General features: G+C 46.4%; 1 protein-coding gene across 1 annotated transcript in view; it reads left to right on the top strand.

The window, feature by feature from the left end:
- Positions 1 to 23,827, top strand: part of ELAVL1 (ELAV like RNA binding protein 1) — a 25,272-nt gene extending 1,445 nt beyond the window's left edge. The window contains exons 2-5 of the mRNA XM_006752721.2: positions 8,328 to 8,431; positions 10,038 to 10,191; positions 15,918 to 16,143; positions 18,981 to 23,827. Of these exons, the coding sequence (XP_006752784.1) occupies positions 8,328 to 8,431; positions 10,038 to 10,191; positions 15,918 to 16,143; positions 18,981 to 19,305 (809 nt within the window). The 3' untranslated portion in view covers positions 19,306 to 23,827. The remainder of the gene's footprint in view (positions 1 to 8,327; positions 8,432 to 10,037; positions 10,192 to 15,917; positions 16,144 to 18,980) is intronic.
- Positions 23,828 to 27,338: the final 3,511 nt, after the last annotated feature.

Raw genomic sequence — 27,338 nt, 5'->3', positions numbered from 1 at the left:
TGAAACTAATTTTAAAGTAAAACAGCCCTGGCCAGTGTGGTTCAGTTGATTGGGCATCGTCCCATGCACCAAAAGGGTGCTGGTTCAATACCCAGGTTGTGGGCTCAATCCCCAATGTGGAGCGTACAGGAGGCAGCTGATCGATGTTCCACTCTCACATCAATGTTTCTCTTTCTCTCCCTTTTTCTCTCTCTAAGTTTTAATGAAAGTATATTTTTTAAGGTAAAACCGTATTTTTATTATAGAAATACAATAATATTTAAATTTACATGACAGTAGCCTAGCCAAAGTGGTTCAGTTGGTTGAGCGTCCTCCTGTGCACCAAAAAGTTGCTGGTTTGTTTCTTAGGGCACATACCTGGGTTGCAGGTTCAATCTCCCCAGAGGGGGCATTTATGGAAGGCAACCAATCGATGTATTCTCTGATACATCAATGTTTCTCCTTTTCCCCCTTCCCCTTCCTCTCTCTAAGCATGTCCTTGGGTGAGGACTTAAATTTTTTTTTTCATAACAGTAGAGTAAGATATTGAACCACATGTACCCATTGTCAACTTTCAGCATTTGCGAGAGATGGGACGATGCCCATGACTGGATAACTCCTGGAGAGGCTGGCTGACCCCGTATAAGGAATTGGTTTGTCAGAGGAGGGCTTGGAACTCAAAGTATTTTTAATTAATTTATTTTTTAAATATATTTTTATTGATTTCAGAGAGAATGGGAGAGGGAGAGAGAGATAGAAACATCAATGATGAGAGAGAATCATTGATCGCCTGCCTCCTGTACTCCCCCTACTGGGGATTGAGCCCACAACCCAGGCACATGCCCTGACTGGGAATGGAACCGTGATCTGGTTCATGGGTTGACGCCTAATCACTGAGCCACGCCGGCCAGCAGTCTCTGCTCATTTAAAAAGTCCTTGCTAGCCCTGGCCAGTGTGGCTCAGTTGGTTAGAGCAGCAGTCGCCATTGGTGGTCCGTGAGATTTGAAAGGTTGGCACCCGCTGGGTTAGAGTGTGTCCCATAAAGGGTCACAGGTTCATTTCCCAGACAGGACACATACCCAGGTTGCAGGTTTGATCCCTGGTTGTGATGAATAGGAAGCAACCAATCAATGTTTCTCTCCCTCTCCCTCTGCCTGCCTCTCTAGAATCAATGAAAAACATATCCTTGGGTGAGGAGTAAAAAAAAAAAAAATCCTTGCTAAAATTCACCAACTTCCTGTAGCTCAGGTTTTCTCAATTTGAGCACTATCGCTATTGGGGACTGGATAATTCTTGGGGTGGGGCATCCTGTGTGTTGTAGGATGTTGAACAGCATCCCTGATCTTCACCCACTAGATACCAGTGGCACTTTCAGAATTGTGATAACCAAAAAAATGTCCCCAGACATTGCCAAATATTTCCGAGGGGGTAGAATCACTCACAGTGCATGAATTTTATGCACCAGGCCTCTAGTGTATGTATAAAAAGAAACATAATATATGTAGGGTTCAGTGCTGTGCTGGGTTTCCAGCATCCACTGGGGGTCTTGGAGGTAATACCTGAGGATAAGGGAGGATTACTGTACTTTCTAAAACCCCTTGACCCATATTGCCAGCTTGCCCTCCAGTTTACACTCCCTTCCCCCACCAGCCCTTCTACCCCCTGATGTGGCAGGGTTTCTCATCTTTGCCAGCCAGCCCAACTGAAGAATGGCATCTAATCCTGGTGGTAATTTGCATTTCTAGGAAAATTTATCTGTTTTCCTGTACTTACTCGCTGTTTGTACTCTTATAAAATACGTTTATTATCCTTTGACTGCTTTCTTTCTGTGGGGGCATTTGTTGTTTATTTATTGCCTGCTTAGTTCACTCATCCCCCCAAGACCCAGTCTCTCCTTCAGTGAAGTCTTCCCTTGACCCCCCATGGAAGTTTTAAGGAGGACTTGACTGCTCCTGCACTCTGATGTTGCAGGGAAGGCCTCGTCCACAGGGCACTCACCTACCTCAGCCATGGACTCCAGGTCAATTTGAGAAACATTAGGGGATTAAAATAAATCTGGCTGCTCTTGTCTGCAAATAGAAGATGAAATGCTCTGTAATTACCTATTAGTTTTAACCCTTGCCCAAAGAGAGAGGAATAGTGTTTGGAAATGGAAAAGCACTTGCCCAAGGTAGTCTGACAGGGCATGAAGAGTGCTCCATGAGGAGGCAAGTAGGCTTGCTTTTCTACAGGCAGTGGCTCTTGGAGCACTGGCTCCTGACCAGCAGCAGAACATGGTGTCAGGGAACAGAGGGTTGGACACGGACCCCAGCCTCTGGCCCCACCCAGATGCACTGAATCAGCCAGACTTGGTATTTGAACATCTGACATTTAACCTTCCTGGGGAGAGAGCAATGCTAGGGCCATGGCAAATCTGAAAACCAGAGCTGAGCCCAAGCTGGTTTTGCTCAGTGGTTACAGTGTCAGCCCAAGTACTGAAAGATCTTGGGTTTGCTTCCAATCAGGAGCACATACCTGGGTTGCAGGCTCGTTCCTCAGCCTGGTCTAGGCTCGTGTGGGAGGCAGCTAATCAATGTGTCTCTCACATCGATGTTTCTCTCTGTTTCTCCCCCTGCTCCCTTCCACTGTCTCTGAAGGATCAATGGAAAAAAGTATCCTCTGGTGAGAATTAACAAACAAAAAAAGAAAGCCAGAACTCAGAAGCACTGGGCGTGTTGGTGGCACTTTTCCTACAACATGGGAAGTGAGAGATGGGAGGAGTGCTGAACTCTGGGACATCCTTTGACCTCAGACCCAAGGTTTATTTATGCTTTATCCCTGTCCCTTCTCCCTCTTCTGTTTCTTTCCCTCATCTTCTGCCCCCCTCCCCTGTTCACGACATCTCCCCTCCAGGGCTCTGGTGGCCCTCATCCCCAGCCCAAAGTCCAGGCAGGCCCTGTTCTTCTCAAGCCCTAAGCACCCTATGTAGGATCCTTGCCCTACCCAAGCTCTGACACTGAGCATCCCTGCTCCTACAGCCAGACCTCAGAATCCTCTCATTTGGGGCTGGTCTTCCATCATCCTGAAGGGCAAATAGGCCTTGATGGCACTGAGTCTAGCAGGCTCACTGTCTCTGGGAGGAGGAGAATCATCTGTAAGGAGCTGAGAAGCATAGATTCCCATGCCTGCCTGACATCCTGGGTCCCCGGACTCGGAAGGCTTCTAGGAAGCTGCATCATTACCTGCATGACTTGTGGACCCTATTAGAGAAACAGTAACTTAGAGACTGCTTTGGGAAGTGAGGGCCTTCCCCCAGGTGCCTGGGATTCCTCTGTATAACCATGAGAAATCCTGCTCTCTGGGGCTCCCCACCTGCACTTCAAGCATCAGCCCTCAACCTGTGCATGTTGGAATCCTACTGAAGCCACCCCACTCCTGCTCCACTCCACTCCCATTCCAATTTCATTGCTCTGGGATATGGCTTGGGTAGTGATCATCTTTTAGAAGCTTCCTTGGTGATTCTAATGGGAAGCCAAAGATGAAAGTGATTGGTTCATGGTGAAGGTGAGAGTGGAGGTTGGTGCTCAGCACTGTGTTAAGCACTTTGCTCTACAGCAGTGATGGCGAACCTTTTGAGCTCGGCGTGTCAGCATTTTGAAAAACCCTAACTTAACTCTGGTGCTGTGTCACATAGAGAAATTTTTTGATATTTGCAACCATAGTAAAACAAAGATTTATATTTTATATATTTAAATGCCATTTAACAAAGAAAAATCAACCAAAAAAATGAGTTCGCATATCATAGGTTCGCCATCACTGCTCTACAGCATCATCAGTTGGGTGAAAGCCAGGGACTCCCATTTGTTCCTCCACCGCCTTTCTTCTTGCTGCACACAGGTGCCCACCACAGAGGGTAGAACAGATTGAGGGGACAGAGCCAGCCCTGGGGACGGGTATGCAGAGATCCCTCCCCACCTGGCCCCAGAAGGCTCAGCCCATCCCAGGAGTGCTGGCACTTTAGGCTCCTCTGAAGCTCTCTCCGGCATCAGCCTATCTGCAGGTCTTCTCTGTGGGTCTTCCTTCTGCTGCCCCCTCTCTGGTGCATACTGCTCAAGCTCACAGACTCCACAGAATCCTAGCTTGACCTACTGCATCTGCTTTCCAACCAGCAGCCACCTCTGGTCCATTCCCCCATTTCTTGGAACATACTCATTGTCTCTACCTCAGAGACTTGGCACTTGCTCTTCTGTCTGGAATGCTTGTCCTCAGCTATCCAGAGGTCTTGCTTCAGATATCACCTCCTCAAAGGGTGCTCCTGTCCACCCTGTCTACTGAGGGCCCATCCTGTCAGCCTCTCACCACCAGAAAGATTCTCCTCCTAGCACCTATGCAGTGGTTTGTTTCTTGCTAGTTTGTTGTCCAATTTGCCCACTGGGATATGAGTTTTATAAAGGTAGAAGCTTCCTCCTTTCTGATCATCATCAAAACCCCACCCCACCCAGCCAACCTGGCCTAGAATCTGGCGCATACTAGGTGCTCGGTTATTATTGGTAGACTCATTCAGGAAAACTGGAGTGGGTGTAGGAACAGGAAAGTGAGGCAGTGGCCATCTAAGGCTGTGCAACTTCCTAGGTGACATTAGAAGGTACAGACACACAGGTGGTCAGAGAGGTCACCCAGGAAGACTGATGGAGATAAAGGACCAAAGACAGAGCCTTGGGGACCATCTTGATGAAATTGGCAGAGGAAGAACCTGAAGAGGGACAGCTGGGGAGAAAGAAAACTTGGCACTGTTGTCACATCCTGGAGGAGGTGGCACTTAAGCTGAGAGCTCAGGGAGCTGGGTCCTGAAACTATCCATGGGCAGCACCCAAGGGCCATGGACAGCCTTGGTGAGTGTAGTGCTTGCAGTCAGCAGTGACCACTCTAGGGAGCCAGCCAGGGCCACCAAACACTGAGGTGGGGCAAGGCCCATGTTTATATGCTGAGAGGAGACGCTGTAGTTGAAGACACAGGAACAGGGCCTGGGTGAGTCTTCACTGGTGTTTGGTTTCTCCAGCATTGCTTAGACCACTTGAGGCACCAGTAGGGAAGAAGACTGGTGATACTGGGCGGAATTGGCCTTGTGGGAGGAGCAGAAAGACAAGGAAACTGGTGTGCAGGTGCTGCTGATCAGGGAGGAGTGGAGGAGCCTGTCCAAGGCTGGGTCAGAAAGGACAGACTCTTGGCCTGGCTACAGTGAGAGACCGCGAGAGTGAGGTTGAAGAGCAAGCGTTTGGGCATAAAAATCCCAGGCAGGCTGGAGTTTGGTTGGGAATCTACCACAGACCTCCTCTGCATCCTCAGCTCTCACATTTGTGGTCTGGAATGTTTGCAGGGACCCTAAGTCCCTGATCTGGACCTGATTGTAGTTTTCTGAGTTGTGCTATGACTCTCCTGCTAGATGGGCCTGGACCCCACAGCCCTCCTCTCCAGGGTCCTCACTATTCAGGCTCAGGAGCTGAGTCTCTGAGGTCCATGGGGTTTTGTTAAAAATATGGGTCTGGAGGGTCAGATTTTGTTTTTGTTTCTTTAAAAAGGAAAGCGGCTGTATAAATAATTTATATAGCTACTCTACCCTGAAGGAGGCAGAGTGGAATTCCACAAGGTATTCCCTAAGTGTGGGCTGTGCCATGACTTCCTTCCAAAGCCTATTGTTTGGGGTTGGGGGCATGACCTTACCGTGGAGAAGAATCCTGCCAAACGGACTGCTCTGCTGGGAGATGAAGGTCAACATCATCTGTGATAAGTCACATTGACAGCATGCACCCCCAGTGTCATGAGAAGGACAGTCATTGCACTATGTGATCTTCCTCCCCAAAACCCATCATGCCAACCTAACCATGAGAAAAAGCATCTGACAAGCCCAGATTGAGAGGGATTCTACAACATTCCTGACCAGCCCTCCTCAAAACTGTCAAGGTCATCACAAGCAAGGAAGGTCTGAGAAATTGTCTCAGCCAATAGGAGCCTAAGGAGACATGATAACTAAATGTTACGGGGTTTCCTAAGTGCTCACTGGGAGGAATACCCATGTTGAATCATGCATGAAAAAAAGATGTGGGGAAAAGAAACAATCTCCCAAACATAAACAAGAAGTAAGAAATTATGCCCTAACCAGTTTGGTCTCAGTGGATAGAGCGTAGGCTGCCGACTGAAGGGTCCCAGGTTTGATTCTGGTCAAGAGCACATGCCAGGGTTGCAGGCTCGATCACCAGTAGGGGGCATGCATGAGGCAGCTGATAGTGATTCTCTCTCATCATTGATGGTTCTATTTCTCTCTCTCCCTCTCCATCCTCACTCTCTGAAATCAATACAAATATAGTTTTTAAAAAATAATGTATCACTGCTGGTTTATTACTTGAAAACAAGTGTTCTACCCATTCTACTATAAGTTGTTACTAATGGGAAACTGGGTGTGGGGTATATGGGAATTCTACATTATCTTTGTAATTGTTCTTTAAATTTAAAAAATTATTATTTTTTTTTTAAGTGGCAAAACTGAGTTAAGCTGTCCTCTGGGTTCCAAGTATCATTATCACAGAAATGGGCCTGGGTTCCTCTGGCATCTCAGGTTGAGTCAGCATAGCTGCAATGTGGATCTCCAACTCTGTGTGGCTCAGGGCCTGGCTGTATTTTTCATTTATTAATTTTTTTAATCCTCACCTGAGGACATGCTAAGAAAGAGAAACATCGATCAGTTGCTTTTTAAAAAAAATATATCTTTATTTATTTTAGAGAGGAAGGGAAAGGGAGAAACAGAAACATCAATGATGAGACAGGATCATTGATCGGCTGCCTTCTGCACATTCCACGCTGGGGATTGAGTCCACAATCCAGGCGTGTGCCCTGACCAGGAATCAAACCGTGACCTCCTGGTTCATAGGTCGATGCTCAGCCATTGAGTCATGCTGACCCGGTGATCAGTTGCCTTCTGTATATTCCCCAACTGGGAATCAAATCCACAACCTAGGTATGTACCCTGAACGGGAATCAAACCCATAACCTTTTGGTGCACAGGATGATGTTCAATCAACTGAGCCACTCCAGCCAGTCGGGTGCCCTGGTTGTATTTTTTACCTACTCATTGTAACCCTTTGCCAACTGGAGGAATGGAACAAAACTCAATGAAGGTGGTCCTTGGTCTTACACACAGCTCTGTTTCTGCTTAGGGCAGTGCCTGTGTGTAGTGGGTGCCCCCTAATGTGGCATGTGCATGGGTCAGATGTGGGCACATTGGTAGTTCTCTTCCTTGCGTATCCTCCTGCTCCCCCTGTTGTGAAGGTGTAAAGCTCCTTCCACCTCTGACCCTCAGCTTTTGCTCCTCTCTGGCTTCCTGAGAACCCACAGAGCCTTGCCTTCCATGCTGAGTCCCTTGTGGGTATCCAATTGGTGGTCACTCCCACTTCTAAAAGTTTCATAAAGAGCTGGAACATGTTACCTGTAACCTTGGATCTCTTTGGAAAGAACTCAGGTTCTTGGGGCCCTGCAAGCTTGGCCAAGGCTGTGAAGGTGGTACAGGGGCTGCCCAGCAGGGCTGGAACTTCTCTAAGTGCTATCTTCTCCCTGTGCTTCCCACTGGGTTGCAGATTTGGGAAAGTAAGAGAACTGACACTGGGTGGCACCAGAGCCCAGCAAGCTTTCCCTGCTTTGGGGTATGAAGTGGTAGAGAAATGCCTGTCTACCTATCTGCTGCCTGTAACCATCCTTCTCCCCTTCTCAGACCCAGGCCCCCTCAGAACCCCACAGAGTAGCCATCACTAGTGGGACCAATCATTGTCATTGCTTTAGTGATGGGTTCCCCAGGATGTAGTCAGTAGCACAGTTTTTCTTTTTAAATAACTTTTTTTAAATTACAGAAGTAACATTTGTTCTTTGCAGAAAATGTATAAGTTTGCCAAAGAAGTGTACCAAATAAACCATTAATATAGCGTGGCTCAGTGGTTAAGCATCAACCTATGAACCAGGAGGTAATGGTTCGATTCCTAGTCAGTACACATGCCCGGGTTATGGGCTTGATCCTTGGTGGGGGTTGCACAGGAAGCAGCCAGTCAATGATTATTTCTCATCATTGATGTTTCCGTCTATCTCTTCCCTCTCCCTTCCTCTCTGAAATCAATAAAATATATATTAAAAAACAGTAATAAATAAACCATTAATATAAATTATAAACACATTTCCTACAGACCCTGGCTCTTAAGGTTCCTGTGTTTTTTGTCTTTTCTCTGACCTTATTCTTTTGAGCCCAGCCAGACATAGGAGGGCATAGTCCTTTTCACCCTCTTGGTCTCTCTTGGTTGGTTTACCAATGTGCACATGTTCTCCCACAGGACACAGCTTGGGCTATGGCTTTGTGAACTATGTGACAGCAAAGGATGCGGAGAAAGCAATAAACACACTGAATGGCCTGCGGCTCCAGTCCAAAACCATTAAGGTAAAGAGTGGTGAGCATCACCTCATTCATTCCTGTCCTGGGCTGGAATCTGTGCCAAACCTGACTTACCTCACCATCACTGTCAAGGGCACCATTTAGCATCTCAGAAACCTGGTTCTTCCAGGGCCTCTGAGGAGCCTCCTGACTGCCCCAAATTGAGGTATTGGCATCTCACATGTGTGTTGAGTGGTGACCATTCCAGGTCTCATGCCGTGGCTCATGGCATCCTCGCCCCACCAGTAAAAGGAGGTTCCCCCTGAAGAGCATGTAGAGAGGGGAGCCCCCTTCTCGGCCCAGGCCTCCCCTGCCTGTCTCATGTCTGGCTGTGACATTCCCATTCTTGTGCACCCCCATTTTCATGCCCTGCCTTCCCCACTCCTGGCATAACTGTAGTGGCACGGCATTGTCACCCTTCCAGCCCCATCACAGCCACTTCATTCGACATTCACTTAGCACATGTTTATTGAACACCTACTATGTTGAACAAATCAGACAAACCATGCCCTCATAGAGCTGGGAGGGGAGTGTTCTTGGCACATAGAACTACACTCCTGCCCTTCCTAGCAGGACTGAGCATTCTGGTAAGAACACACCTGTTGTCCATGCCCTCATGCTGCCCAGTGACACAAGAGTTTATACTTGAAATTAAAAAAAAAAAAAGAGTTCATATTTGCTCCTGTGTTATGGTTTCAGGCTCCTCATCACATCAATTTTGTGACCCTCAGAAAGTTGTGCACATTCCCCACCTTCTGGAGCACACGGTTCTCTTGTTTCCTCCCCTTCCGTCTCTGTCTCTCAGCCTCCTCACTCAGTTCTGACTATGTTGGGTGTGACTGAGTCCCATTTCCCTAGATTGCCCCTTTGTGGGCAGAAGCCTTCCTCCAAGCTGCCCTTTTCCAGTGAGACCTTGGTCCCTCCTTGTGGCCTGCAGGGTCCACACAGCTGTCACTTTTTCTTCAGTAACCTTTTCTTTGAAGAAAGGATCAAAGACCTTTTTTTACCATTAGCCCCTGCAGCCTCTCACCACCTCTAGTACATACATGCCATTTTCTCTAAGCCACTACAAAAGTTCCTTTTAGGCTTTCTTCAAGTTTGCAAAACATAAGCCCAAAATGCCTAGAGTCATTTAATATTGAACAGTTGTGTGTGGAACTCAGGGCTCCCCTAGCACTCACGTCCCCATCTGGGCTCCTGTGGTGAGTTTGCCTATTGGCAGGTGAATGTTGCATTCCCAGCAGCACCCAGCTTTCTTGCCCACCACTCCTAATAGGCAGGTCTTGTTCCCAGCCCAGCTCATCATCCAGAGAGGGATAAGGCCTTGGTAAGTGCACAGGTAACAGGGTTCAGTCCCTGCTCTGCCACCAACAAATTGTGGATCTTCAGTTACTTACTTTATAAAACAGGAATAATGTTCCCTTCATTGAAATGTGAAAATGCTGCCAGCTATCAGCTCATTGCCTGGTCAATGGGGAGCTGCCTCAGGTGATGAGTGTTTGTGTGTTCTCCCACCATAGATTGGCTTTTTCTCACCCCAAAATTTAACACCCTTCCTTGATGCTTTGGCCACACACCTGTCCTAACCCCCGAAAGTGGTTTTATTTTCAAGGTGTCATATGCTCGCCCAAGCTCAGAGGTCATCAAAGACGCTAACTTGTACATCAGCGGGCTCCCCAGGACCATGACCCAGAAGGATGTGGAGGACATGTTCTCTCGATTCGGGCGAATCATCAACTCCCGAGTCCTTGTGGACCAGACGACAGGTACGGAGGTGGCCTGGGATGCACGGTGAGGTTTTCCTCTAGGCCAGGGGCTGGGTTTTCTAGGGAAGACAGATCATGTTTGATTTTTAAATGTCATTAGTTGTTCCACCAATGAAAACAGAATCAAAATGAGATGACATTGGCATTTGTTCTGTGAGACTGGGGAGATTAAGTGGGATGAAAGAGCCCCTGAGTCAGACTGGCATTTTATGGTGAAAACACCAAGACATTGTGCACCCAAATGTCCCAGCCTGGCCTATGGACGGGTTACAAAGATTTGCTGCTATTCTTATTGCAGGCATACAATGTGTGATGTGACCATCTTTACTCTTGGTCCAGGCCTTTCTGTCCCAAAGCTACAAGGGTGACTGTTTCTGATGATTTAGATGCCCCACCCACAGAACTCAGCAGTGAATTTTCTTGCTGATTATCCCGGCCCCTCTCAGGTCATCTCAGTTCAGGACATTAGCTGCTTGGGCTCTGGGCGTTGCTGAATCAGCCTTGGGCAGACAGACTGGCAGGAAGCTGGGTTCTGGCCCTGACTGTGGCTCTCATCCCCTGCTGGCCTGGGAACTGGGATCAGGATATCCCTCGCCAACTCCTATGCATGCCTCCAGCTGGGGAGCAGAGAGCTTGGGCCATGCCTTCTTTTCGACCACTCAGAACTGTTCCTGCCAGGAGTGAGAATCTGCTGACAAACTAAAAAGGACGCTTCTTGCCTCCGGAGCTCAGTGAAGCCAGTAGAATTGTCTCCATTTGGTTTTTATGTTCTTCCTACACAGAGTACTCACCACGCCCTTGGCTGTGGTATTAAAACTAATATTGGGTAATTAGGCCACAGGAAGTCATAGCTCTGAGATGACCTCCCCTTTGCAAAGCAAACCCTGGAGAGCAGGTAGGTGGGGTCACACACATTTTTTCACGTTCCCCCCAAGCTGTGTGCTTTGGGGCATCTGGCCTTGTCCCCTGCTCTCCTTTCTCTAGCCCCAACTGTGGAAGCTGAGATTGGTGCCTGCTGGAGCCTGGCCTTGAGAGGAGTGGGCAGCTTGATTGCCCCAGGGGCCTGAGGAGGAGAAGTGGCTTGTGGAGTATAGTCTGCAGGCTAAGGTCACTGGCGTTTCAAATTAGCTCTGGGTATACCCTAGTCTGGCACAGACACCAGGTTATGCTGGAGTGACCCCATCTGACCCTTTGCTGGAGGGTAGGGGGTGGGCATAGGGTGAGGATACCATTTATTTGGGACAGAACCCCCTGGCCTGTACCAGATTAGTTTCCTAAAGCCCCCATTGAGAGAAAACAATGCAGTCAGCTGGTCAGTGCATGTATTTATTCCCAGCTCCACCTGCATAGGAGTGTCTGAATGGGCTGCCTGGGAACCCACCTTCCTGCTTCCATGGCCTTGCTTTTCTAGATTGCACAATGACTGCTTTGCCTCAGCTGATCTCTGTCCAGCACTGCTGAATGGGGCCTTGCTCTCTGGAGCCCAGCGACCTTGAGAACATACCCCTGGCCATGTAGCTTTTCTTTCACTTCTGTAGATAGCTCCCTCAGCTCTTTGCTGGGGATCTTGCCTCCTTTCTGTCTGCAGGCTTTTATCTCCTAGTGTTGGGGGCCCCTCAGGGTTGCCCCCAGGCTCAGCTGTGACCTTAGGGTGGTGTACTAGACCCCCACTCTCCCTCAGGCCTCCCTGCCAGCTCCTTCAAGGAAGGAACTGGGGCCCCCACCCCACACCTTTTCTGTTACGGTGTCCTTGCAAGAGGACAGGGGGGAAGGGAGAGATGAGGGGCTCCTGGACTCCTTCTCTCAGCCCTGCTTCCTGACCTGGGGCTAGAATTAGCAAAAATGTGAGTCCCCAGGGGCTGAGGGCTCCCTTCTTCCCCTTGCTCTAGTGGAGGCTACCCACCCAGGGCCCCTCTACTGGGACCCCATGGAGCCCACAAGGAAATGAGGCAGAGAACGGCATGGCAGACAGGTTTGACTTCATGTGATATGCTTTTTAGTGTTGAAGAAATAGGAAGTTCTCTTAAGAAACCTTTACATCCTGAGCTAACAAAACTTAATTTTTTAATTTTTCTTTGCTTCTTTATCCATTTTAATTGTAAACTTTATAATTTACTCATTTGGAGATTGTGCCATTTATTGGTCTCTGCTCTTAATTCTAAAAAACACTAGTAGAAAAGAAGGATCTCTTACCCTTTGAGACAGCATGGAGGGACCTGGCGAGTATTATGCCAAGTGAAATAAGCCAGTCAGATAAAGACAAGTATCACATGATCTCACTCATATGTGGGATATAATGATCAAAATAAACTGATGAACAAAATAGATCCAGAGACATAGCATAGAACAGACTGTGGAATCTCAGAGGGAAGGTGGGGGTGGGGGGAGTGATCAACCAAAGAACTTGCATGCATATGTGCATAACCCATGGACACAGACAATAGGGTGGTAAAGGCCTGGGGCAGGGGTGGGAACAGGTTGGAAGGGGCAGTGGAGGAAAAGGGGGGACATATTAAATACTTTTAACAATAAAGATTTAATTACATTTTTAAAAAATAAATCCTATCTAATAATGAGGTAATATGCAAATTGACCATCACTCCAACGCACAAGATGGCTGCCCCCATGTGGACACAAGATGGCCAGCAGGGGAGGGCAGTTGGGAGGGACCAGGCCTGAAGGTAGTTAGGGGTGACCAGCCCTGCAGGGGAGGGCAATTAGGGGCAGTCGGGCCATCAGGGGAATAGTTAGGCATTGATCAGGCTGGTAAGGGAGTGGTAGGAGGTGATCAGGCAGGCAGGCAAGCGGTTGGGAGCCAGTAGTCCTGGATCATGAGAGGGATCCCAGATTGGAGAGGGTGTGGGCTGGGCTGAGGGACACACACACACATACACACACACTGTGCATGAATATCGTGCACCAGGCCTCTAGTACATAAAATAAAAATCACTAGAGGGAATTTTTTTGAAGATAGCTCTATTTTTTCCCTCTAGTGTAGATTTATCACATTAAAGTGTAGATTTATCACATTAGTGAATTAACGTTTTCTTGCACTAAATAACATTTTCTTTCTCGGGTTTTGTTCATTGCATCAGGAAATTTTCATTTGAAAGTCATTTACAAAATCAAACAGGAAATCCCACTTGCATACATACTCTCTCTGCTTGATCTTAAGGTCTTTATAAATAGAATAAAACCATCTCCCAGAAAGCAGCTTCCTATAGGAGCCTGCCAGTTCAACATTATTTATCTAAAGTTAGATTTTGTTCAGGTTTCCATCTGTCTAAGCTATTATTCATGCCTTTTAAGAGTGAATAAAAACAATATTTTCCGGTGTTCTTTTGAACTGAAATAAAAAAATAAGCTCAGGTTTTAGAATTTTCTGGGGCATACATGTGATTGCTAGGTCTGATCTCACTAATTCAGTGAGTGTCTCTGGCTGTGTGAATTTTAAAGAGTCATGAAGCCAACGTGGGGGCAGCCTTCAGGCCGCTAGGAGCTTCTGTATGATCTCCCAGGGCACTGTGCAGGGGAAAGGGGTAAGCTGGGACAGGGAGCTTCCTAGTTGGAGTGCTGTGTGCTTTAAGACCCAGCATGGGTTGTCCACAATATGTTACAGTTGTAAACAAAGAATCCTTGGCCTAAGGGTCCCTGACTATTCATTGTGTGCTTCAGTGGGGCTCACAGTATCACATCCAAGTCAGGCCACAACATGGGATTCTAGACACACAGAGGTGTCAACCATGCCTTGCAGTGACACTTGTCATCTGATGTGCCTGAGTCTCTCTATGCCCCTCCAGGGCCTCAGGACCAGCCAGGGAGACTCATGCCCCATGCCCACCATGGGGGAGGCAGCTGGTAAGAGGGACCCTGTGGGAAATGGTAAGGAAAGGTACTGGAACATGGGAGCTGGATGGGGGGACATCTGGTGTGTTCAGTTAGCTGGTGGCCCTATGAATGGCAGGCAATATGAGAGTGTCTAGGATAGGACTATTGACCACAGCCATCCCACCAGTTACCCTGTGACTCCAGCCCAGCAATGTCACCCTCAGACTGGCCCTTGCTGTCACCTCTCCACTACACTTGAACCTTCACTGTGTATGTTTTTGTTTTATTTTTGACACCCTGTTTCTTCTCAGGAGAAGGAGCCAGGCTCTTTGTGACTCCAAATTCCCTCACCCTAGCCCCACCCCATTCCTTGAGTTCTTCAAGGGCCAAGATCTCCTCATCATCCCCCCAGACCCAGAATGTGGATAGACAGGGTTTGGGGGCAGCTGAACCCTCTGCTCTCTGGTTTGCTCAGGTCTCACACTCATGCCAACTGACCAGACACTGCCTATCTCAGGCAGCCTGGTCCTGTATTGCGTTCCTGCTCTGTTGAGGGACTCAGCTTACCTACAGGGGCCTCAGTCTAGGTAGCAAGAGAAGGTACCCACCTCGAGGCAGATAGAGGCCACGACGGGGTCCCTGGCCCATCCCATGCAGGGAGAGATGAGGGGCTCCTGGGAACAAGACCAGGTATGGAGTAGGCCTAAGGCAGGGTCTCTTAACCTACCAGGCGGTCTATGGGGGACTGTCAGCACTGTTGTGTGTGCCATGTCAGTTTAGGGGGAGAGTATGAGTGGCATCACTTGATTCTGAGGGCAGATTGGGGTCCACAGGAGGTCCCAGGACTTTCAAGTAGTGAATGAGCTGATGGCAGCAGGAAAGTGCTGTTAGGATGAGGTTTAGTCACTGGGACTCCACGCCCTTCAGCGATGAAGGAGAAGGCTGAGCTGGCCACCTAGTAACCAGGGATTCTGTTGGGCCCACTAGAAAGGCAGCAGGCCTCAAAAGCCTGTCCGGGCTATGCGGCCAGGTTGCTCCTTATTCACTGTAGGCCCTCAGAGGCACCACTGCTCCTCAGGCACACTGGGAGGATAGGGCAGGCATGGACAGGGGTGGGCGTGGGGGGCGGGCGGTCCAGAGCCCAGGGAGACTTCTCAGACCCAGCCCTGCCAATCGGTTGCCTTCCCTCCCCAGCCCATCCAATACCCACACCACAGTGATTACCTGGTGTCAAAATAGTGATGGGAGGTAGGGGGTGTGATTGCTTCTAATGTGGCTGTCTGTCACCAAAATATCTTTTGGCAGTGAGTAACTCAGAAGAAAGTCTGAAACCTTAATATTTTATTAGTCATTGTTGGGGTTTTTTAATTCATTCTTTTTCTTTTTTTTTTTTAGATAATCATAGAACTATTTTTAATTGGATTATAAATGCCCCTTCATTCTTTTTTCTTTTTTTATCCTCACCCAAGGACATACTTAGAAAGAGGAAGAGAGGGGGAAAGAGAGGGCAGGAGCGAGGGAGGGACATCAATCAGCTACTCTCCATATATATTTGGATGAGGGCTCAAACTCGCAACCCAGGTATGTGTTCTCACCAGGAACTGAACCAGCAACATTGCTGTGCACAGGACCATGCTCAACCAACTGAACCACTCCGGCTGTGTTGTCCCTTTATTCTTAATTTAAACATGTTTAGCATTTCCAAATTCACTTCACACAGAGTAATGAAACCTTGACCCAGGTGGCTTGAGCATATTTAGGTTATTTTTTGTCTATCTCATTAAGTAAGCATCCAGTTTGAAGCGCAGTAGACTGACTTGCTTGATTTTTGTTTTTCAGTTTTAAAAAATCCTTGCATTTTTTTCCCCTAACTCCATTTTTGTTGGTTTGTTAAAAAGGTTTGTCCAGAGGGGTTGCGTTTATCCGGTTTGACAAACGGTCGGAAGCAGAAGAGGCAATTACCAGTTTCAATGGTCATAAACCCCCAGGTTCCTCTGAACCCATTACAGTGAAGTTCGCAGCCAATCCCAACCAGAACAAAAATGTGGCGTTGCTCTCCCAGCTGTACCACTCGCCAGCTAGACGGTTTGGAGGCCCCGTGCATCACCAGGCACAGAGATTCAGGTGGGTCAGGAGGGCAGTGCTCTCATCTACCTACCCAGTCTCTTCCCATCATGGCTGGCAGTGCTTTGAAGGCTGTTAGAGCCTCACTTGCTGGGTAACCACACACAGTGGGAAGCACTGGGCATGCCAGGCTGCTCACATCAGAAGGTTGTACTCAGAATCATTTCATGTCTCCATGTCCCACCTCCATTATAAAAGTGTCTGTATGAAAGCCATCTCTTTCCAATGAGTGTTGTCTTTAATTAGAATTGAAAAGATGATGCCAGTTCCAACCAGGTACTGAGAGAGCGGGTGATAGCACTCCAGCATTTAGTTTCTAGAGAGATGAGAGTATAGCTGTGAGTTTAAAAGATTATTCCAAAAAAACCATGTATATATAACACATAGACACAGACGATTATGTGGTAATAGCCAGAGGGAAAGGCGGGTGGGAGCTAGGTGTAGGTGGGCAACGAGGGGGAAATGAGGAAGGAAAGAGACATTGCTTGGGACGATGGGCGCATGGATGCAGTGTGTAGATGATCTTTTATTGAGTTGTACACTTGAAACCTGTATGGTTTTGTGAACCAATGTCACCCCAATAAATTCAATTTTTTTTTTTTAAAAAAGAAAATACTCTAAAAATATGCATCATTCAACTCCGTAAGAAAAGGATGCAGCTGTAGGTATATTCAGTGAGAGCTGTTCTCCTTCCTGAGTTTTTAAACAGGTTTTAGACATTTGGTCATTAGGCCTAAGGCAACCCTTTCTCACATACCTGTGGAGTTATTTTGATATCTAAATACTAAATGCCTTCTGTTGAAAAGCCCTGTCCAAAGTTCTCAACCATGTCAGGTTCTAAAGCTGGCTCTCCTAGTTACTAGACAAAGGCAGGGGAAGTGCCTTCAGACAGAAGCAAGTATGGAAGTAAATCCAGTGTGGAAGTCAGATAACATAGATCACCTCACTACTGATCAGGATGAGTGGATGGCAGTGTTCACTGAGTTATGGTAACTGGAAAACCAGGGATGGCTGGAGGGAGGAGAAGGGGGTCTTGCTCACAGCAACAAGAAGTAGGAAAGAAAGTGGAGACCAGAGGAGCCAAACAGCTGGTTAGTCAGGGAAAGGAACATGATGGCCAGAGGAACAAAGCAAAAAGATGGAAGGAAGTAGTGAGTGGGAGAGACAGGAGGAAAGATTTACCACCAGAAGGCAGACTAAGATAAGAATAGGAGAAAGACCCGGAAGAGAAGAAAGTGCCTCTGTTGTTACCACATTGGGGAAAGGAGGGTCAGCTCTCCTTTTGTGCCATAAGAGAAAGGAGTTAGGGGTGGGTTTCCTGACTGCCAGGATGAAAGAAATCAGCTCCAGTTGGCAAGAGAAAAACCTTAACAATAATTCATAAGAATGAGAATTTCGTCAATAAAAGGCAATAAAGTACTTCTTCAGATTATTTGTAGTATAATAGCTACATAAGAAGGTTAACTATAATAAGTCATGTCCATTATGGGTACCTATAAAACTTGGAGAAAAGTAGGTCCTCTTAAGGGGTCCTTTTAAAAGTGGGAATCCCTTTCCAGTTCTCATTGAGAACCAGCTGGGTGCCTTTTCTCACCCCCATTTCAATGCTGTTGTGGTCTCACTGTCATCCCAACAGACTCAAGATCACTGACAAGCCACAAGTCATGTAACCAACTCAGGTGTTCTGATGTAGGCTGTTTAAAATTATTCTTGAAAAGTCAAAGCCATGGCCAATAATGTGTCTGGATTCTTCCATACCTGTGTTGAATACAATCCTTGGATCAGTGGCCTATACCTTGGGGGCTGGTCACCCTGCCTGGGGTCATGTCTGTCGAGAAAGTGAATTTGTTTAATGGCCCCTTGAAGCCACCCACCTACCTCTCTTTCAGCCCCACAGCTCGAAGCCCAATTTTATTTTGGAGATACAATACTTCTCCATTTGCATGGTGTGGCTTCACGGATATTGTATCACAGTCAGATCTTTTTAAATTGACCTGAAACCATGACTTTTTAATTTGTGAACCATCTAGAGGGCCACATGGCTTCAGTAACAACTTTATTCTCCCTTAATCCTTATTGCAATGGCTACACATTGGTAGAAGGCTTAGTTTTGATGTAATTACATCAAAATGTTCCACATTTTTGGTACAGTTCAGTGACCCTGCAGTATGGCCTCTGGCCCTTTTGGGATGTTATGAGCCAGCAACGGAAGGTTACCCAGAGCTTTGGGAAGGAGTTCCCTTGTGCCAGCAGTGGCCCTTCACCGGAGCATGTATAACCTGGACACCGCTTGGTTGTGAACCCTTAGGGATGGCAGGTCATGACCAGGAGAAGGTACAAAATTTAGAAAAAGAAGAAAAAAGTACAGGCCTCCCCAAAAGACATACATGCAGTATGAGGAAAGCATTTCCTCCAGGGCAATTTGAGGGTGTAAGAGCACCTCAGAGGATGTGGAGAGGCTTCCATCATTTAAAATGTGAGAAGCACAGAAATGGTGAACAGGAACCACACACACACAGTGGGAAGAGTGGAGGAAGTGGGTGGTCAGCCACTAACAGACCATCATTCTGAGTGAAATCAGTTGAAGCTCTGAACTTCCACAGGCAACAAGTGTCTCAGGGGCAACTCCCTTCCTCTGCCATCATATTGAATTCCTCTCAGTTAAAAAAAAAATCTTGCTTGTGACTGGTGGGGTGTGGCAGCCTTGAGAACTCCACCCCTGGCTGATGGGAGAGGGAAGGGCCTGAGCCAATCCCGCCTGTTCCCCCAATAGTGTTGGCATGCTCGCCAACACTGACCTTGACCTTGACCTGAATGCTGTGCTCTCTGTTTGCTAGGTTCTCCCCTATGGGTGTAGATCACATGAGTGGGCTTTCTGGTGTCAATGTCCCAGGAAACGCGTCTTCAGGCTGGTGCATCTTCATCTACAACCTTGGTCAAGATGCCGATGAGGGAATCCTCTGGCAGATGTTTGGCCCCTTTGGCGCAGTCACCAATGTGAAAGTGATTCGCGACTTCAACACCAACAAGTGCAAAGGCTTTGGTTTTGTGACCATGACAAACTATGAAGAAGCCGCCATGGCCATAGCAAGTCTGAACGGCTACCGCCTGGGGGACAAAATCTTACAGGTTTCCTTCAAAACCAACAAGTCCCACAAATAACTCACTCATGCTTTTTTGTACGGAATAGATAATTCAGAGTGAAGAAGTTGAAACTTTTTTGTTAGTGTACAACTCATTTTGCGCCAATTTTCACAAGTGTTTGTCTTAGTCTAAATGAGAAGTGAAAAGGTTTTTATACTCTGAGATGCAACCAACATGTTCAAATGTTTGAAATCCCACAATGTTAGACCAACTTTAAGTTTCTTAAGTTATTTCCTTTAAAATATATATTAAACAGAAATCTAAGTAGACTGCATTGACTAACCAGTCCCTCGGGATGGTGGTGAAACTGAAGCATGCTTTAACTTCTAAGACTGTCTAACACCCACTTCATTCGGTGTCTCCACAAACTGGATAAAAAAAAATGACCTTTTAATTTTCGTTTTTAAACTAAAGATGTTAGACAGATGCTGAGTGTGCGTTTTCTCAACTGCTTCAACATTTTAAGCAGTTTCTGCTTTGGTTGACATGAAATTGCTTCCCCAAGCAGGTCCCATTGCCACCTTCTGGTCACTCAGTCCTGGGTTCTGCCAAGTAGTCCTGACAGTGGCCGAGGGCCACCACTGGGGACAGGGCCACAAGCTGGGTCAGGCCCTCTAAAGGAGGACACAATGTTTTCTAAGCCCAGACGTCAATGGGAACGGACCAAAGAGTTTCAGGGAAACTCCATATATTCCTGAATCAGATCTAAGCCCCAGGCACTCCTGAAGATGAGTAGCTACTCTAACATTCTAAGTTCCTGTCCACACATTGCATGCACAGTGCCCCACACATCAGATATTGTTGTTCTAGCCATTTCTCCAGTTTCCAAAAGCATTTAACATAGCTCGAATGCATAAGATAGCTCTATTTTTAATAACATGAACATTTGAGCATTATATTTCTCATATCCCTTGTGAGTGCTAGACTTTTTTCTACTTTAGTCGGATTTTGTTTTGAAACTTTGCTTTCATATGAACACTCAGCACGAAAGTACTTACTTCTTGCCAATTATCTATTAACAAAAAAAAGAAAACCTTTGATTTGTAGTTTTAAAGATTAACCCTCAAAAAAGTTCTCTTCATTATTGCTTTGACATTTTGGGTTGTTCTGTTAATTTTCTTTTGCTTTTTTGTGTTTTTTGTTTGTTTTTACTTTTGCATTTAAGACCATTAAATTTGATTTTGTTTTGCTCAAATTTTGTTTTGTTTTTTATTTTACCTTTTCTTTCTTTTTGGCTAGGCAAGATACAGACGGCCCAGCATTCAGGGAGGATATATAAGAGCTTAAGGAACAAATACTTGCCTCAAGACAAAGCATTTACAAATCTGTCATATAGGAATGTGCAGTCACAGATGGTGTGTTTTTAAAATGGGGAGCCAGTAGGGAGAATCCGACAGGGCCTGCGAAGTAGCCAGGACTAGATCTCCGGGCAATTCCTAAGGAGCATGATCCGATTTTTATAAATATCTAGTGTACAGTGAGAATAAAAAAACAGAATAACTTAGTACCAGCAGTTTTTAACTTTGACATAAGACTAAACGTAATAATAGGCTGTTTTTTAGTTATTGAGATCATGGAATTGCAGCATTATTTATCTATTAGTCTATTTATTTATTTACATGGGGGAGGGGAAAGGCCGATGGGCACAGCCTTCTCCAAAAAAAGATCAGTGTTCTGAGAAGCCCATGAAAAAATTTTGAGGCTATTACTCTCATACTTTCATGAGGGGCTACCAGCTGCTTGCATTATTCTCCCAAATTTAAGATGTTGCCATGTTCTTTTCCCGTACAAGGCCAAGTTCATACCTTGAGGCCTTGTCTCATAAATTGCCATGGAGGGCCTCCTCCCTCCAGCAGAATTTCCCAGATCCTAAGTCAAAGCCAGCTTGCGTGCCTCCTAGAACCCCAAACATAGAGATTGTCCCCGCTCTGTTGCCCCAGAGTGCTCTTCACCCTGGGACTGGCAGGTTTTTCTGGAAAAATAAGCCTTTCAGGTGGTGCAACCTTGGGCCAACATTTTCTCAGAGATAAGATTCCCAATTCTAAAACCAACCCTTAAATCTCTTTGACACACATTCCTGTCAGCCCTCACTCGTGCTCATTTTATTACAAGGATAATATAAATGCAAACGAGATGATGGTGGGCTCGCACCCAGCACCGAAACTTCTTTCCTCCCCTCCCTTTTATTTGAACCAGATTGATTGTTCTGATGTTAGGTCAGATGAAGAGGAGATGTAGAGTACATATGAGCCTTTGAAGGTTGAGTTTCTCAGGTCATTAAAATTCTCCTGTTACATGGTCACCTCACCACTCTTTGAATAGCCTTCTAACTAAAAATCCCAATGTGTTTCTTTGGGAGTTTTGATGTACAGGTGTGTGGAACGATTCTATTTTTGACATATTCCTCCTGAAAAGCAATTGTCACTCCCATCCAGGTACCAGATGCTGGCCCTGTGTCTATAAAGTCCGTTACATCTCTAGGCTTGTTTGCAAAAGGAAGATTTATTTTTTAAAAGTCACAATCCAAAAGAAACCATTTTTCAAAATTTACATTTTTATTTATATTTGTATTTTGCAAAATGAGTGATCTTATTTGGGAATTTTGGGAAAAATAAGAGTAGATAAAGTTAATTTATCACAAGTTTGGTTTGGTACATAAATACCAAAGAAGCCTTGGTTGAATTCTCTTTTGTCCTGTGTAACTACCCTAACAATTGTTTGCTAAACAGCTCCCAACTTGTGGACCTGGTTCCAGTTGAGTTCTCTTATTTTTAACCCTTGGCTTTTGGAGCTTTTCAGTGGAATATGCTAGGCCATGATCTTCTGCGCCACTATGCCTCTTACCAGCAGGTAGGGCTGGGTTGGTCTGTCATCTTTGTTCAGAAGGTGAGTTTTTCCCTTGCCAAAGGCAGCTGACTTAACCTTGGAGAGTCTGCACTTGGTGTTAATGCTAGAAACCCAGCATCCGGGGTCTGCACCAGGCTGCTGCAGGAGTTGGTGCCTCTGAGCTGGCAATTGAGCGGTCCCTACTGGATCAGACAAGTAGAAGAATCCTATAAAAGTTATTGGCAATAACTTATTCTGGTTGGCCTCCAAACTAGGGCCATTGTAGGGCCACTGACTGACCTGAGTCCACTGTTGGGCTTGAAAATCAAAGTTAGCATCACCCAGCTAGCTATTCCATTTTACATCTGATGCAGTCTGATTTTTTTCTCTCCACTTATTGCAGCCTTCCTGTGTTGGATAAAAAAGAATAAGAATAAGCTGCCCCACCCCTTCCCCTACCCCAGTCCTCCACCAGAAATTCTTCCCATCTTCCCAAGACCTAAGGCACCTACTTCCCTCCCATTCATCAGATTTCCAGGCCAGCCACCAGCTAAGGTTGCAAGTGCTTTGTGTTGAGTGGCATTGATAATTGACCCTTTCTTACAATAGCAGTAGAACTTGAATCCCAGATCTTCAGCTGGGTTCAAGGTTCTAAACCTTTTGATTTGCCTCTGACTTCTAATGATTGTATTGTATATTTTCCCACAACCTTTTGGTGACATAGTTCAGTTTTCTGCTTGGTTGTTTTTAGAAAAAGAAAATTTACTTGTAAGTCACCACCAGGACCTATGTTAGGCTAACCAGTGGTATGAGCAGTGATTTTGAGAGGACTATATTTCACTTCCCCCTACCCCCAGAAGAGAAAGCTTGTCCATTGGTTGGGACCACCTCGTTACCATGTAATGTTCTGTTTATAGTGACTTGCTCTGGGGGAGGGGGACTTTCCTGACCGGTCCCCTTGTTGTACAGTAGATGAGTAGACATTTTGTATATTAGTGTTTTAAGTTACTGATTTGTTTTATATAAAATAATTTATTTTTCAGATACCATTTTTCATTTTAACTTTGTTTTTACATGGGTTTGTTTTCAATAAAGTATGACACTGCTGTCCAAAGTCAACAATAAAATGAATCCCATTGTGTTATTTTGAGGATGCTTATGTAACTAGCTTATTATTATTATTATTATTATTTTTCAAGGGGGAAAAAAGCCCTGTTTTCCATCTTCCTATTTCCCTTTTTATCCTTGTGAATAAATGTTCTTTAGTGTTTTAAGAGGAAAAAGCAAACATAGATTTTGATAATACAGAAGATTTCAGATTAATAAAGAAGCTTTGAAAGAAGACCATTTTTCAAAATTTTAGTGAAGTATGAATATTTTTTGTCAATGGCTTTCTCAAAGAGAATGAAACTTTTGCACCATTTTCAGAGTTTTTATAGAGATGCCAAATTGATATATTTACATGTAATGGAAACATGAAAAAGTTTTATTAAACAATTGTTCATAGCTGTGTAGACATTTTAATTCAGTTTCCAAAGCTCTCAAAGCGTATTTTTGGAGTACGGAGTGATAACAGTTTGGGATATGATTCCAAACATTCGATTGTCCAAATACTTAGTTCTTTCCACAGGTATCAGGTTTGTGTTAAACACTGTATGTGAACTATGACTGGAATTCTGTGATATTTTGGTAATAAATGAAGTGGGATCATTGAGATGTGGTGGTGTAGGGTGATGGTGTGTAACTTATAAGCAGTGAACACTGCCAAAGCGCCAGCTGGAGTTGCAGGTGACTTCCTCCTAGTTATACTTGGGCTGCCCTCTTGTATACAAGCTCTCCCTATATGACAGGGATGGCCTTGACCCAGGTGAGAAGGTAGGGGACCCTCGGACAGCCAGCTTGGGGTATTGAGGGAAAGGCACCAGGATGTGCTCTGTGACCAGATCTCCCACAACCCTCTGCTACACAGGTTTTGCCCCCTCCCCTGGACACGCAAGCCAGTTCCCTCCCCCTCAGAGACTCAGAAGCCCCTCATCTCCAGGTTCAATGATCTTGGGCTTTCTGCGTTGTCCCTGAGCGTTTCCTGCCCGTCTGCTCCTCACTCTTGAGCCCTGTGGCCATTCTCAGTGTCCTGACATTAATCTCCTTGGTGACGGGAAAGCAAATTCTGACTGAGAGGCAGGATGGAGCACAAGGATCTTGGGTTTGAATCCTGGCTTGGCCCTCTCCCCAGTGTGCATTGGGGGCAAGACACTGACTTCCCAAGCTTCAGTGTCCCCATCTGTGAAATGGGATCCATAACACTCACCCCATAGGATTCTTAGAAAAGAGAAATAGATCAAATAGGTACTGCACTTACCACAGCTGTTCTGAATCCAGGAAGCATCAGAATCGAGGTTGGTGTCAGCAGAGAAGAGCAAGCCCCCACGCTGCCCAACAGCCAGTGGGCTCCACTGCAACCTACAGATGGGCCTCTTCTAAAGTCTCTGATTTTGTGTGTGTGTGTGTCTGAGTGTGTGTGTGTGTGTGTGTGTGTGAGAGATGTGGCTAAACAGTCCCATGACTTCTGAAAATACCTCAGAATATCCAGCCCCTGTCTGCCATAGGGGGGCATCTGGGGAAGAAGGAGCACACTCCAGCAGGAGGTGGTTCAGGGTGTCCCCTGCATGCTCAGACCAGAGGCCAGTGCAGGGCCTCCAGCAGGGCTCCTTGGATGGACTGTTCCAGGCGTCTGCACTGTGCACTGATGAGAAGGGACCTGGGTGTCAGGCCTTTCCAGTGCATCAGAGAGTAGTTTCTTGGCCTAGAGTGCATCCTCCTTCCCCAGGGGCCCTGTTTAAAATATTCACCATCAGCAGGTGTGGGGTAAGCCTGAGATTGTGCATTCCTAACAAGCCCAGGTGATGCTCACACTCCAGGAACCCACTTTGAGAAGCTAGAGGTTTAAGAAGGTGCCTTAAGTGGGGCTATGTTTTAACAAAATCTTGCTGGCCCCATCTCCACTCTGGTGCCAAGAAAGCTGATTCCCTCTCACCCAGAATTCAGAGCCCTGTGAGGCCGAACCCATGTGCAAGGCAGGAGAGTTTTTGCCACCAGACTGACTGCCCAGCACAGGCTGTTTTCATGTTCAAGGCTCTGATGGCCTAACATCTACATCCCTATGTCCTTAGGGTTTTTTTTTTATTGGTTTAACTTCAATAACTTCTTAGCACAATTTAAGAGGATTTCAGGAAGAGCAGGGAGAAAATCACAGCCACCAGTGTTTTCCCAGAGAACCTGTTTGTGTTTAGTAATAAACAGGACCAAGTTGCAATGTGAGTGTTGACTGGGGTGGTGGAGGGAGGAGGGGCACGGTGAACATATCCCTTGTCCTCTTAGCCTGGTGCCCCCAATGAGCAGGACAGTAGTGGTGGCATGGAATTGCCATCCTCTGACAAGTGGCAGCCTGGACTTCCCACCCCATCAGCTCCAGGAAGCCACACAGAAGTCCTGCAGCAGAACTAAAGTTAGCCAGGGAGTATCTGTTCCAAGTCAGGGGCTGCTTTGCCCACCTGCCTCATCTGGCGATGGTTAGTACATTTTATCGCACACAGGGGTCCAAGGGAACAGACCAAAGACCCCTTACCCCATGTGTGGGTACTGCTGAGGAGGGGGTGGGGCAGCAGGGTGTCCCAGGGGCTGGCATTGTCAGGATTTTACAGGAGAGAGTTAAAGGAGCTAGAGATAGTGGTGGGAAAGGTGCTGTTAGCTGTGAGCTGTGCTTTGCTCTTTACAAAGTACTTTTCTCACATTACAGGTGTGTCAGCCCAGTGAGGAATTTGTCACTGTTACTGTTCAGATACCCACTTTACAAATGATATGCCAAAGCTTAGTCCGCTGGAAAACAGGCTACTTAGTGCTGTTGCTTTTACCCCCAGGTATAGAACATCCGGGTTTGGGCTCCCTTTTAGTTTTGTGCCTCTGAACTGCACATTTTGGGGTTCAGTTTGTGATGGAAAGTTTGGAGGCAAAGGAGGTGTGGTGGTTCCTGCAGGCGTGACCAAACAGGGATGAGAAGGGGCCCAGGTGCCTGAAGGTACATGCCATGGCCCGGAGCTGACCCCAAGTTCTCCGTGGGTCTTTACGCCACCCCAGAGCAATTGAGGCCACCTCTTGAGTAGTTAGCCAGAAAGCATTAAGAACGCCATGGCCAGTGTGGCTCAGTGTTGAGCATTGACCTATGAATCAAGAGGTTACTGCTCGATTCTTGGTCAGGGCACATGTCAGGGTTGGCAGGCTCCATCCTCAGTACAGGGCGTACAGGAGGCAGCCAGTCAATGATTCTCTCTCATCGATGTTTTTATCTCCCTCTCCATTCCTCTCTGAAATCAGTAAAAATACTAAAAGTAAATAAATAAACAAATAAATAAATAAATAAATAATGCCCTGGCCAGTGTGGCTCAGTTGGTTGAGCGTTGTTCCATGCACCAAAAGGTCGTCAGTTCAGTTTCCCATTAGGGCACGTACCCAGGTTGGGGGCTCAATCCCTAGTACAGAGTGTGCAGGAAGCAGCCCATTGACTTTTTTCCTCTCAAAAAAAAAAAATCAATAAAAACATACACACACACACACACACACACACACACACACACACATCTTCCCATTGACATGTGAGAACATTCTGATGCGTGGCATGGCGCATTGTCTAGTTGGAAGAAGCCATCTCCATTGGGATACGCCAAACACATGATAGGATGAACTTGATCAGCAACGATACTTGGGTATGTTGTGCTATTCACACATTGCTCCACACAAATTAAAGGGCCTAAATCATGCCAGGAAAACATGCCCCAAAACATTACACTGCCCCCACCAGCTTGAAGGGTTGTACTCATGCATGTGGGGTGCATGCTTTCATGCTGTTTCCGCCAGATTCTCACTCTGCCATCTGCATGATGCAACTGGCAGCAACGATACTTGGGTATGTTGTGCTATTCACACATTGCTCCACACAAATTAAAGGGCCTAAATCATGCCAGGAAAACATGCCCCAAAACATTACACTGCCCCCACCAGCTTGAAGGGTTGTACTCATGCATGTGGGGTGCATGCTTTCATGCTGTTTCCGCCAGATTCTCACTCTGCCATCTGCATGATGCAACTGGAAGCGTGATTCATCGGACCACATGACTTTTTTCCAATGCTTGACTGTCCAATCCTTGTGTTCCTGTGCGAATTGGAGACGT

The sequence above is a fragment of the Myotis davidii genome, unplaced genomic scaffold (assembly GCF_000327345.1).
Source record: "Myotis davidii unplaced genomic scaffold, ASM32734v1 scaffold770, whole genome shotgun sequence".
Classification (NCBI taxonomy): Eukaryota; Metazoa; Chordata; class Mammalia; order Chiroptera; family Vespertilionidae; genus Myotis; species Myotis davidii.
The sequence above is the reverse complement of the archived record's forward strand: the minus strand, read 5'-3'. Positions and strand labels throughout refer to the sequence as shown.